The sequence below is a fragment of the Rana temporaria genome, chromosome 4 (genome assembly GCF_905171775.1).
Source record: "Rana temporaria chromosome 4, aRanTem1.1, whole genome shotgun sequence".
NCBI classification, from domain to species: Eukaryota; Metazoa; Chordata; class Amphibia; order Anura; family Ranidae; genus Rana; species Rana temporaria.
This window is the reverse complement of record NC_053492.1, coordinates 166,200,362-166,214,073: the sequence shown is the minus strand read 5'-3', so window position 1 is coordinate 166,214,073 and position 13,712 is coordinate 166,200,362. Positions and strand designations below refer to the sequence as shown.

Below are 13,712 nucleotides of genomic sequence, written 5' to 3'. Positions count from 1 at the left end.
CACAACCTATCCTAGGGTGATAACCATATTGAGCAGCATTGTCACCCGAAGACAGGGAGTGTGTTAGGATTACATAATACTGTACTGTAATACTTAGGGCTACATAACACCTCTCTCTCTACTCCATAATAAGGGAGGAGATTTGTAGTGCACAAAGGTTGCAGAGAACAATGTTAACTGATAACAGTTCAGAGGCAGAAAGCACAAGAAGTTATCAGCTCAAAAATGTTCTGGCTGAATGCATGCCAATTTTTTTGCACTTGTCAAACAGATATAATCAAACACTGTCTATTTAACAGACCAAAATGGAGCAAATAAGAAACATTTATTGTAAGAGCCGGTTCACAGACAGGTGGCACGACTTTGGGGGCGACTCGGCAAGTCGATTGTATTGAAGTATTGAAGTCAATGCAAGTCGCCCCGAGTCGCCCCCAAAGTCGTACAAGAACCTTTTTCTAAGTTGGAGCGACTTGCGCAGCTCCTAATAGAACGGTTCCATTGAATAGAGCGGTCCGCAACTTGTCAGACGGCTGAGTCTGAGAAGAAAACTGAGTTTCCAATTGCTTTAGATCACACTGAAAACTATTGGCAACCTTGACATTTGTTTTTTTGCACTATTTGGAGTGCATTTTGGAAGCTCTGACATAAGGCATGCATATATCTCTTGTCTTATACAAATATGTATTTTAAAGGGGAAGATAAGCAACCTGGCTTTGTATGCAACAGCATGTAAACAGACTGTACCTGCTGGTAATTTGCACATAGGAGATATAGCAGTGTGATCAATATTTCAAACTCAATACTGATGACGTAGATTTCGACAATTATGCCTAATATTAGTATGTACTAAGCGTCTACACGCTGAGGCATACAGCCTGATTACTACAGGGATCAATTGTTTATCTAAACCTTGACTACATCATGACATGAGCATACCTCCCAACATTTTTAGATGGCAATGAGGGACACTTACTGGCAAACGTATGTAGGCATAGGACACGCAACTTGGCACACCCCTTAAAGGGGAAATAACTCCCAAAAATCCACAAGTGTTTTTTTTAGCAATAATATTCCTTTATATTGGCTTTTAAAATTGACAAATGCAGCAATTTGGAATTTGGATGAAAAATTAAGCACTGGGAAACACTTTTTGAAAAGATAAAAAGTTCATTTTTATATACAACTATATAGATCAGAGCAAAATGAGGGACAAATGAGGAGGAAAGAGGGACAGAGGGACAGAGGGACATTGATCCAAATCAGGGACAGTCCCTCGAAATCAGGGACAGTTGGGACCTATGCATGAGGGGGTCTGGGAGAAAGAGGCCCAGAGGATGCTGTTAACCACTTGCCGACCGCCGCATGCAGATGTACGTCGACACAATGGCACAGGCAGACACATTGGCGTACCTGTAAGTCCCTTTAAATTTGCCGCCCAGCTGCGTGCCTCATGAGCGTGCTTGCAGGTCCCGGGAACTCGATGTTCCAGGGAGTCCCGCGATTGTGGTCAGCAAAGGCAGAACAGGGGGATGCCTTTGTAAACAAGGCATTCCCCTATTCTGCCTAGTGACACTGTCACTGATGGCTGTTCCCAGTGATCGGAAACGATCATCAGTGACGTGTCACGTGTAGCCACGCCCCCTAACAGTAAGAATCACTCCCTAGTACTGACTTAACCCCTACAGCGCCACCTAGTGGTTAACCTCTTCACTGCCAGCGTAATTTTTACAGTAATAGCACTGATCGCTGTAAAAATGACAATGGTCCCAAAAATGTGTCAAAAGTGTCCAATAAAGTCGCAGTCACAATAAAAATCGCTGATCACCGCTATTACTAGTAAAAAAAAAATGCCATAAAACTACCCCCTATTTTGTAGATGCTATAACTTTTGCGCAAACCAATCAATAAACTCGTATTGTGATTTTTTTTACCAAAAATATGTAGAAGAATACGTATCGGCCTAAACTGAGGGGAAAATCTTTATATAATTTTTGGGGCATATTTATTATAGCAAAAAGTAAAAAATATTGAATTTTTTTTCCAAATTGTCACTCTATTTTTGTTTATAGCGCAAAAGAATAAAAACCACAGAGGTGATCAAATACCACCAAAAGAAAGCTCTATTTGTGGGGAAAAAATGGCATCAATTTTGTTTGGGAGCCACATCGCACAACCGGCGAAATTGTCAGTTAAAGCGACGCAGTGCCGCATCGCAAAAAGTGGCCTGGTCTTTGATCAGCAAAATGGTCCGGGGCTGAAGTGGTTAAAAAAAAGGAAACTGACAGACCAACCCATAAGTATAAGGCCCCTTTTACACATGCAGACCGTGGCCCGGATTCAGAAAGGAAATACGACGGTGTATCTCCGGATACGCCGTCGTATCTCTGAGTGCGGACCGCCGTATCTATGCGACTGATTCAGAGAATCAGTTACGCATAGATTTCCCTAAGATCCGACCGGCGTAAGTGTCTTACACCGTCGTATCTTAGGCTGCATATTTACGCTGGCCGCTAGGTGGCGCTTCCGTATAGTTACACAATGAATATGCTAATTAGGTAGATACGCCGATTCAGAAACGTACGTCCGGCCGGCGCATTTTTTTACGTCGTTTACATTAGGCTTTTTTCGACTTAAAGTTACCCCTGCTATATGAGGCGTAGCTAATGTTAAGTATGGACGTCATTCCCGCATAGAGTTTTGAAAATTTGACGTCGTTTGCGTAAGTCGTTCGCGAATAGGGTGTACGTAAGTTACGCTCACGTCTAAAGCAATGAGGACTTGCGGCGTAATTTTGAGCATGCGCAGTGGGATATTTTCACGAACGGCGCATGCGCCGTTCATAAAAAACATCAAATATGTGGGGTCACAGTGTATTTACATAAAACACGCCCACATCATCCCCATTTGAATTAGGCGGGCTTACGCCGACACACATACGTTACGCCGCTGTAACTAAGGGCGCAAGTTCTTTCTGCATACTGAACTTGCGCCCTAAGTTACGGCGGCGTACCGTATGTGAGCTACGTTACGCCACGCCGGCAGATACTGCAATGTATCTGAATCCGGCCCCGTATGTCCGCTTTTTCATCCATCCGTGTACGAATGAAAAAGGGACATACATTGATCCCTATGAGAGAGCAGGTGTCAGCGGATTAACATCCGCTGACACCCGATCTCATCCGGATCCCCAATCCTCCGATTCTGCAGACGGAGGAAAATCTTATTTTTCCATCCGTCTGCAGAGCGGATCGCGTGAACACAGACAGACAGTCCGTGTTCATCTGATCCCCCCATAGGGAAGAGCGGAGAAAAGACAGGGCGGTCCGTGCACAGTGTGCGGGGACCGCCCTGTCATCCGCTGTCTCAGCGGGGATCAGCGGAGAGATCCCTGCTGATCAAGCAGACGTTTATGGGGCGGATCATCATGGATCCGTCTTGTGTGAAAGGGTCCTAAGACATTGAAGAACCCAAGTTTGTTTTTGTTTTTTTTAGAAAAGGTTGAAACATCTGGCAGGATATTAATGCTATTTTGAACCCCACAGGGGATGCCTTGTGTCAGTGGTTCAGAAAAAAGAAATCTCTCCTATGGGGACATACAGTAGATGTCAATAAAAATGACTTATTTCAGTAAAGTGGGGGGGGGGGGATTTAATTTTTTTTGTCCATGTTCCTCTTGGTGAGGTTTATCCCAACTATATGTACCAGGTAGGAAGTCAACAGAAATCTCCCCAGCTCTGCCTCCAGTCACCATGGGAGCCATTGGGAGCTGTCCAACAGAAAGTCACCATATGTGGTACAGGATATTTACAGGGGACTAAGTTAATGACCTCAAATTTTCCACACCCCAAAGTCTATAAAGGAGAAGCAGCCAGGTGCAATACCTAGCTAACTATCTGGAAGGGACAGCTCAAAGATACTTAACCTACTACAGCTACCCTATTATTTTGCTTAGGGATCCTAAGTTGAAGCCATGTGCTTTGGCATATTGAAGACTGAATACCTGCAATCAGTAGTGAAGTTGATCTTTGCCAGTCAGGCTATACAACTTGTGCCATGGGAACACAGCCTTTGGATCATTGCATGAAGTTAGATGCAGTTACTATATGTCCTCAAGTTCTACCTTACCACAGTTTTTGGCATCCCATACCACCCTTTCTCCATCCAAGTTGATTCTCCTAATAAACTAATAACAAAACACACATACACACACACACACACACACACACACTGTATACTGTGTTTTTATATATATATATAATCTTTTTTTCAGATTGCCAAATATATTTTTTTAACTTGATTTTCTTCTGCTTATTTCTGAAAATGTATCTTGTATAACTTAAACACAATGATATTGTGTAAATGTCATGTTATACCTATTTCCTTAAAAATAATGCAATTTAAATCACAAGATTTTTTAGTCTAAGTACTGAGAACAAAATCAAATTGCAAATATCAAGTAGGATATACCCAGATGGTAATAACGGATACCATGTCTTCCCTCGCAATGCTTCAGTATTGTCCTCATTTCATGTCAGATTGGTACAAAGACTGATCCTTTCATTTTTGATTTACGGTTTCACATTTGTTCGCACGCAGGAAGTTATGATGGAGAAATTGTTGTCTGGAATAATAATACAGAAAATGCTTCAAGAAAACTTCATCCTGACCCTGGTAGAGCTCTGAGGTCAAAATCAGGTAAATATTTAATAAATATAAACAAAAGTATATACCACAATTGAAATAACATTTAAAAATGATTGAACATCCCAGTATGTGTTCAAGGAGTATGTTTATAAAATGATATATACATGATATCATCCCCAAGAACCATAGATTTCTTGAGAAAAAATGTCCCTGGGAATAAAAGCAAGATCGTCCTTGGAGAGACTGTAGGTGTTGGTTTCAAACTGTCAGCAACAACTTATTACGGTATATTCCCAGCGTCAAATAAACATAGGCAGCGATTCCAGCAAAAAAAAAAAGAAGCTATGCAATGTTTCTGAAGGAATAAAACATCAAAATAAACCCTAGCCTGTCCGGCACTACACAGTTCAAGACCCTCTGTAATAGGAATTTGGACTTCATGTCCAAAGCTCTTTCCACTTACAATACTGCCAACTCACAGTGTCTCTCTTTGCAAGTGTCTTCAATAAGTACTACGAGTACTGAGTACTGTGTAGGCAGTTACTTCCTCTATAAAAGCCAACCACAACAGTGGCATAATCAAAAAAAAAATCCATAAATCCATCTTCTATAACAGCAACAGCAGACAATATCCCTTATCCCATGTACACACGATCGGACCTTTGTCCGACCAAATTCACATCGGAATTCCGACAGAATTCCATCGGAGGAAAAGAGAACATGTTCTCTATGTAAACTGTGATGTAATTCATCGGAATATCCGATGGAAAAACTCAGATGGGCATACACACGGTCAGAATTTCCGATGGAAAAAGTCTGTCTGACTTTTTCCATCGGAAATTCCGATCGTGTGTACGAGGCCTTATGCCGCGTACACACAACCATTTTTAATGGTCTAGACAAAACAACGTTTTTTTTCAACCCGATTCTTGTCAAGCCTGCCTTGCCTACACACGATCGTGAAAAAAAAATGCGCGAGCAAAACGCGGTGACGTACAACATGTACGACGGCACTATAAAGGGGAAGTACCATTCGGATGGCGCCACCCTTGTGGCTGCTTTTCTGATTTCGTGTTAGTAATAGTTTGGTGAGAGATGATTCGTGCTTTTCAGTCTGTTACAGTGTGATGAATGTGCTATCTCCATTACGAACGCTAGTTTTACCAGAACGAGCGCTCCCATCTCATAACTTGCTTCTGAGCATGCATGTTTTTTTTACGTCGTTAAAGCCTACACACGACCATTTTTTACGCCGTGAAAAATGACAACGTGAAAAACGACCCGAAAATTTAGAGCATGTTCTAAATTTTTAATGCCCATTTTTCACGTCACGAAAAATGCTCTGGAGCCCACACACGATAGTTTTTCAATGACATTAAAAAAAAAATCCATTTTTCACATTGTGAAAAATGGTCATGTGTATGCGGCATTAGTCCCCTTTCACATGAGCATTCTGATCAGGTCTGCCTCTCAGTTTTTTTGAGGCAGACCTAATCGGAAGGTTCATGGAGCCCTATGGACAGGCAGAAATAAATGGACTTGTGTCATTTTACACCCCCTTTCCTACAGGTCCGACCAAAAGAAAAACGAAAAAAAGACTGCAGATCAGAGGTACCCTGATGTAAAGGGACAGAGGAGTCAGTTTACACCCGTCTGCTCCTGTGTGCCTGTGTCTGCTCTGCATGAACAGAACGAGCAAGGCTGTGACATACAACCTGCTTTGCTCTGATCAGCAGGAAATACATACGTTAAAGTGCTTCCCAAAGTAATATCAGTCATCAAACTATCAATAAATACATTAAAAACATAAATCTATAAATAATGCAACTTTATATTAGAGAACATTGTTTTCATACACTTACCTGAATTTTCCTTTCCTGGATTAGACAGCACATCCAGGAGCAGCAGCGTTTTGGCAGAAAAAAGCGTTTCATGCATGTAAAGGCTAGGCGCATTTAACATTAATTAATTTCAATGGCCATAAAATAATTATTATTATGGTCAATTAAATGAATTAACACCCAAGCACTTAATGTGCCTAAACACATATACACACATTTACAAGCGTCAAGCCATTGGCTCCCGCTGCTGTCAATCAAATCCAGTGACATGAGAGTAGGGGGCGGGGCCGAGTCCTGCTGTTTGTGTCAATGGACACAGCAGCAGGACTCGTGAGCGCGCCTCGCACAGGTACCCCTATGAAAAGAGTCTCTTTGTGGGGGGCACCCAATTAAGAGGAGGGGCCAGGAGTGCCGTCGGGGCACCCCAACAAGAGGAGGATTGGGGCCGCTCTGTGCAAAACCCGTGCACAGAGAAGGTAAGTATATCATATTTGTTATTAAACAAAAACCTTTATATCTACTTTTAGACTTCAATGGAACCGCACCAGAAATGCTAGTTTTGATGTGTTTTGCGGTTTTTGTTTTAACATTGTATATAGCTGGTTGCTAAGCAGGGGTCTGGGAAGCCGGCCGACACGTCCTTAACAACCGATGAGTCATCAGCTGTCAGCTGAATGTAAAAAAAAATGTCAGCAAAAAAAACGGCGTGGGGGTCCCCCCCACCAAAATCCATACCAGACCCTTACCCGAGCATGTCAAGTAAGGAAGGAGAGGAGTGATCACCCCCCCTTCTGAACCATACCAGGCCACATGCCCTCAACATGAGTGGAACGGGTGCTTTGGGGGCGGCTCTGGGTAGGAGTCAGTGTTGCCAACCTACCAGATTGAAATTTACTGGCACGACACCCGAAATTTACTGGCGCAGCCACATTTTTACTGGCATTTCACAAAAGTTACTTAATTACATTTGTAGGTGCAAATGTCAGTATTTAGGCTACAAACAAGTACACTAGGTAAATAGCAATGTAATTTAAGGTAGATATTAAGGTAAAAAAACATATTTTTGTTATTTTCGATATAATAAGGGCAAATTATTTAGTCAATCACCCCCTGCCTCCATCCCCCTCCATCCCCCTCTGCCTTCACTCCTCTCTGCGGTGCCTCCAATCTCCCCCAAGCCCCCTGCCTCCATCCCCCTCTGCGGTGCCACCAACAATGCCTGTCTCCATCCCCTGCCCTCTGCGATGCCACCATCCCCCTCTGTGGTGCCACCAACACCCGCTGCCTCCAATCACCCCCTGCCACTAACACCCCCTGCTTCCAATCTCCCCCTGCCTCTATTGCCCCCTGCCTCCATCCCCCTCTGCGGTACTACCACAGCCACCATCACCCCTTGCCTCAAATCACCCCCTGCCTCGAATCTCCATGCGCAGTTCCAAACCAAACCGATCTCGGCTATTTTTACTGGCACATTTCCGCAACCACAGACATTTACGAACAGGGGGAAAAAGTGCCCGTTATTACGAACTGTCCGTAAAAATATGGACGGTTGGCAACACTGGTAGGGGTACATTGTACCCCTACCCATTCACCTCAAAAAGCAGTGAAATGTAAAAAAACAAAAACAAAACTGTTTTTGACAAGTCCTTTATTAGTAAAATAGCTCTAAGCTGTCTTCTCCCGGTGCCGTTTTCTCCCGCCGTTCTCTCTCCCAGTGGCTTCTTCTCCTACCGCTGTCTTCTCCGGCTGTTGTCTCTCTCGGTACTCTTTTCTCCCCCCCAAAAAAAGACGCTCTTCTGTGGCTGTCTTCCTCTTTTGTGATGTCGCCCGCTGTGTGGCATCTCTTATATAGCCATGGTTCCCCGCTGATAACTCATCAGTTGTTAAGGATGCGGCATCCAGTTTCCCAGCCCCTTCTAAGAAACCAGCTATATACAGTGCGTTTAAAGAGAAACTGCATGAAAACTGCATGCAAAACGCATGGCCTTTCAGACCCATCAGAGAAGGAGATGGTGGTGCAGAACCCCTCATGCCTCATACACACGACCGGTTTTCCTGGCAGAAAAACTGCCATGGGAGCTTTTGGCTGGGAATCCCGGCCGTGTGTATGCTCCATTGCGGGATTCCCGGCGTTTTTTAAGCCAGCAGTTTCCCTATGGGGAAAACCTGCGGTGCAGCATACACACGGCCGGGTTTCCCGACCAAAGCTTTAATGGCAGTTTTCCTGTCGGGAAACCCGGCCGTGTGTAGGGGGAAAAAGCTACCGAGCAGCTTCTCGGTTTTCACCTCGGTTTTCCCAGCTGACTTTTTTACCACTGGGAAAACTGATCGTGTGTACAAGGCATTAGAGAGTAAAAAGGGATTTTTAAAAATAAAAAAGCAGGTCAGGAGTGAAGTTTCCCTTTAAGTGTCTGTTTCTGGATGCCTTTGAATGAGCATGTTTGTAACATACATTTACTGTAGTTATACATTGTATAATTGCAACTCACAATTCAAGTCAAAGGTGGATTATGTTGTTCTGATTTCAGTCAGGCAGCTGAGCTACTCCCTGGTACGCAGTCTGCTTCCTACTTCCACAACTTAATTGAATAAAGGAGCTGATCAAGTACATTATAATTAATATAACAGTGCTTCAACCTTAATTATAATGATGCCATAGAAAAAAAAATCATTTGCATAGTTCTTCCATATGCAATGTATAGGTTTCGAGAATTAAGTTGATGTAATTAAAAATCTCAGAGGCGCAGATTATAATGGATGAGATACTTGTATTTTGCTAAAGAATGAAAGATGTAACAATTTTATGACACCAAAACTCATTATGTTATTAAGAAAATAAAATACCTGCTTAAATAATTGACTTCTACCAAGTACATTTTATTAGGTTAACTATAATTTAATATGTTCACTGCCTCAGTTCTCTGCAATTACATCCAGCAGATTGTGTCTATGGAAATATATTTCCTTGCTGTTCCAAAGCATTGTGGGTAATTGCTTGCATACAAACACAGCAGTGAATGATCACCTTACAGAGTCACCTTATGCACAGCTCTTCCATTACCATTGATTTTAACAGCACTGGGTTGAAATAACCGTTCAGATACCAACTACGAATAAATTCTTGTCGCTAGAGAATTCTAAGAATGTGCCTGCGAGTCATAACATTCCATTATGCTGGATCTCCAGCTTCTATCTTAGATGGTCCATTTACGTCTGTGATGAATAAAGTAAATCTGTGAAGGCCTTTATAATAGGAGGGACCATTGCTGACTCATTCTTAAAGGTTCAGGCTCTGGGGCTCTCATCCTGATCTTGGTAGAGAAGAGTAACTAGCCTGCAACCTGGTGATATTATATTATATAGGATATTTGCTGTGGATCACCACATAGAAATAAGCTGGTAATTGTGTCCATTGGATCCCTTAAAACTCTATTTTCATATTCTGTAACCTCACCCTGCCCTTACACCATTTCATAGAGCAGGCTTCTATTCTACCCTCTGATCAGTGAGTGAATGCGGCAGTCAGCAATTTTTTGTTATGATAATATGCCACAGCACATGACTATATGAATGCCTTAAGGCCATCCACCCTGGTGTCATTGTGATGCAAGGCACCCATAAGAGTTTCAGTATCATGCAGGGAACATAATAAATCATGCATCTTGGTGTCATTATCATTTAGGGCACCCATGAAACATTGAACACTGCTGTCATTATGATGCAGAGCACCCATGAGACCTCTGTTGTCGTTATGGTTACAGGGCATATGAATAATAGTTAGAATGAAGCTTAACCAGTAGCACGGCAGTTCCAATATTTACTAATCACTTCCCAAATAAATTAGAGAAATTTTGGAAGGGAGTGCTCCTGGGATAACATGGATTGGAATGTAGCAATATGAAATGCCAAACATGTATATATAAAAATAGTATTTATTAAGGTACACAAATATACATATGACATAGACAGAAACAGTGGTTAAAGCTAACATACAGTTAGAATTGCCAGAAATACATATACACACACTCCAATGTTGACATGTGGGTCAATATACATAGACGTTAGTGAAACCGAATTGTTTTGGAGACAAATTGCTGAATTAGTTTAACAGCACATATGTATAGCTCCTTCTTCAGGGTTATGTATGGGCAAAAGGCATTTGAGTTTTTCTATTAAGAGGAAATAAAAAAACATAATATCAAGATAACCATAAATACATTGGTTTGTTTCCTTTAATCTCTCATAAACAGCATGAATTATATTGATATCAAAGCAGCAGGGCATCCAAACAGAGAGCCATTAAAATATATGTAAAAAAGGAAATGAAAAAAGTATGTGTTTAGATACTTACATATCAACAACACAAATGCATGCATACAGGAAAATCAGGGAAGACAGGTCAAACAGGATGGAGGGACCCCACAAGTATAAAGGATCCAGCCTGGATGTATTGCTCACAGATGTAGACCGTGAACATATAGGGAAATTGACCCTATTGAGATCAATAGTAAGGTAGTCAGGCACCACGGAATCCCATCAGAGTGGACCTACTCTCACCAAAGCTCACAGGGCCAGCATAAGAAATGGCAACATGGGATCTAAAGGGGGTAAACAAAAGAAGATACTAAGCTAGGAGTTTTTTTGAACAAAGGGGAGAAAGTATAGTGTATCAATACAAGTGGGTGCATAGAACCCATCTGAGAAAGGAAGGTATATTACATCTTCAAGAAAAAAAGAAAAAAATATATATTTAAATGCTTCCATACCTTGGATTCAAGCGAGATGTGTATCCCTAGGTCATGGCTGTGCAACAATGTAAAAGCAAAACAACCATGATTAAATATGGTACCTGAAAGTCTTTAACCACTTTCCCACCGGACCATTTGTCAGCCTTAAGACCAGAGGTGTTTTTACAATTTTCCACTGCGCTGCTTTAACTGGTAATTGCGCGGCCATACAATGTTGTACCCAAACAAAATTTGCGTCCTTTTTTTCCCACAAATAGAGCTTTCTTTTGATGGTATTTGATTGCCTCTGCGATTTTTAATGTTTGCGATATAAACGGAAAAAGAGCGAAAATTTTGAGAAAAAATGATATTTTCTACTTTTTGTTATAAGAAAAATCGAACAAACTCAATTTTAGTCATACATTTTGGCCAAAATGTGTTCAGCCACATGTCTTTAGTAAAAAAAATGCCAATAAGCGTATATTTATTGGTTTGCGCAAAAGTTATAGCATCTACAAACTAGGGTACATTTTCTGGAATTTACACAGCTTTTATTTTATGACTGCCTATCTCAATTCTTGAGGTGCTAAAATAGCAGGGAAGTACAGAACCCCCCCAAATGACCCCATTTTGGAAAGTAGACACCCCAAGGAACCTGCTGAAAGGCATGTTGAGTCCATTGAATATTTATTTTTTTTGTAACAAGTGATTGAATAATGACAAAAAAAAAAAAAAAAAGAAATTACAAAAAGTTGTCACTAAATGATATATTGCTCACACATGCCATAGTTATATGTGGAATTGCACCCCAAAATACATTCTCCTGCTTCTCCTGAGTACGGGGATACCACATGTGTGAGACTTTTTGGGAGCCCAACCACGTACGGGGCCCCGAAAATCAAGCACCGCCTTCAGGATTTCTAAGAGCGCAAATTTTTGATTTCACTTCTCACTACCCAAGACAGTTTTGAAGGCCATAAAATGCCCAAATAGCACAAAATCCCCCCAAATGACCCCATTTTGGAAAGTAGACACCCCAAGGAATCTGCTGAGGGGCATATTGAGCCCACTGAATATTTTTTTTTTTTTGTACCAAGTGATTGAATAATGACAAAAAAAAAAAAGAAAAAAGAAATTACAAAAAGTTGTAACTAAATGATATATTGCTCATACATGCCATGGTTATATGTGGAATTGCACCCCAAAATACATTCTGCTGCTTCTCCTGAGTACGGGGATACCACATGTGTGGGACTTTTTGCGAGTCTAGCCGCGTACGGGACCCCGAAAATCAAGCATTGCCTTCAGGATTTCTAAGGGCGCAAATTTTTTATTTCACTCCTCACTACCTATCACAGTTTTGAAGGCCATAAAATGCCCAAATAGCACAAACCCCCCCCAAATGACCCCATTTTGGAAAGTAGACACCCCAGGCTATTTGCTGAGAGGCATGTTGAGTCCATGGAATATTTAATATTTTGCCACAAGTTGCGGGAATATGAAAATTTTTTTTTTTTTGCACAAAGTTGTCACTAAATGATATATTGCTCACACATGCCATGGGCATATGTGGAATTATACCCCAAAATACATTCTGCAGCTTCTCCTGAGTACGGGGATACCACATGTGTGGGACTTTTTGGGAGCCTAGCCGCGTACGGGACCCCGAAAACCAAGCACGGCCTTCAGGATTTCTAAGGGCATACATTTTTAAATTTCACTCCTCACTACCGATCACTACCTATCACAGTATTGAAGGCCATAAAAGGCCAAGATGGCACACAACCCCCCCAAATGACCCCATTTTGGAAAGTAGACACCCCAAGCTATTTTCTGAGAGGCATTTTGAGTTCATGGAATATTTTATATCTTGCCACCAGTTGCTGGAATATGACAAACTTTTTTTTTTTTTTTTGCACAAAGTTGTCACTAAATGATATATTGCTCACACATGCCATGGTTGTATGTGGAATTGCACCCCAAAATACATTCTGCTGCTTCTCCTGAGTACGGGGATACCACATGTGTGGGACTTTTCGGGAGCCTAGCCGCGTACGGGGCCCCGAAAACCAAGCACCGCCTTCAGGATTTCTAAGGGCGCAAATTTTTGATTTCACTCCTCGCTGCCTATCACAGTTTCGGAGGCCATGGAATTCCCAGATGGCACACAACCCCCCCAAATGACCCCATTTTGGAAAGTAGACACCTCAAGCTATTTGCTGAGAGGCATGGTGAGTATTTTACAGCGCTCATTTATTTTTGAAAATGAAGAAAGATATATATATATATATTTTTTTTTTCTTTTTTCAATTTTCAAATCTTTGTGACAAAGAGCAAGATCTGCAAAATACTCAACATACCTCTCAGCAAATAGCTTGGGGTGTCTACTTTCCAAAATGGGGTCATTTGGGGGGGTTTTGTGCCATCTGGGCATTCCATGGCCTCCGAAACTGTGATAGGTAGTGAGGAGTGAAATCAAAAATTTACACCCTTAGAAAGC

General features: G+C 41.7%; 1 protein-coding gene across 2 annotated transcripts in view; it reads left to right on the top strand.

Annotated features, from left to right (window-relative positions):
- WDR49 (WD repeat domain 49) overlaps positions 1-13,712 on the top strand; it is a 173,336-nt gene that overhangs the window by 101,256 nt on the left and 58,368 nt on the right. For both annotated transcript variants that reach the window (XM_040349306.1, XM_040349305.1), the window contains one exon: positions 4,597-4,695. In XM_040349306.1, coding sequence (XP_040205240.1) covers positions 4,597-4,695 — 99 coding nt within the window. The remainder of the gene's footprint in view (positions 1-4,596; positions 4,696-13,712) is intronic.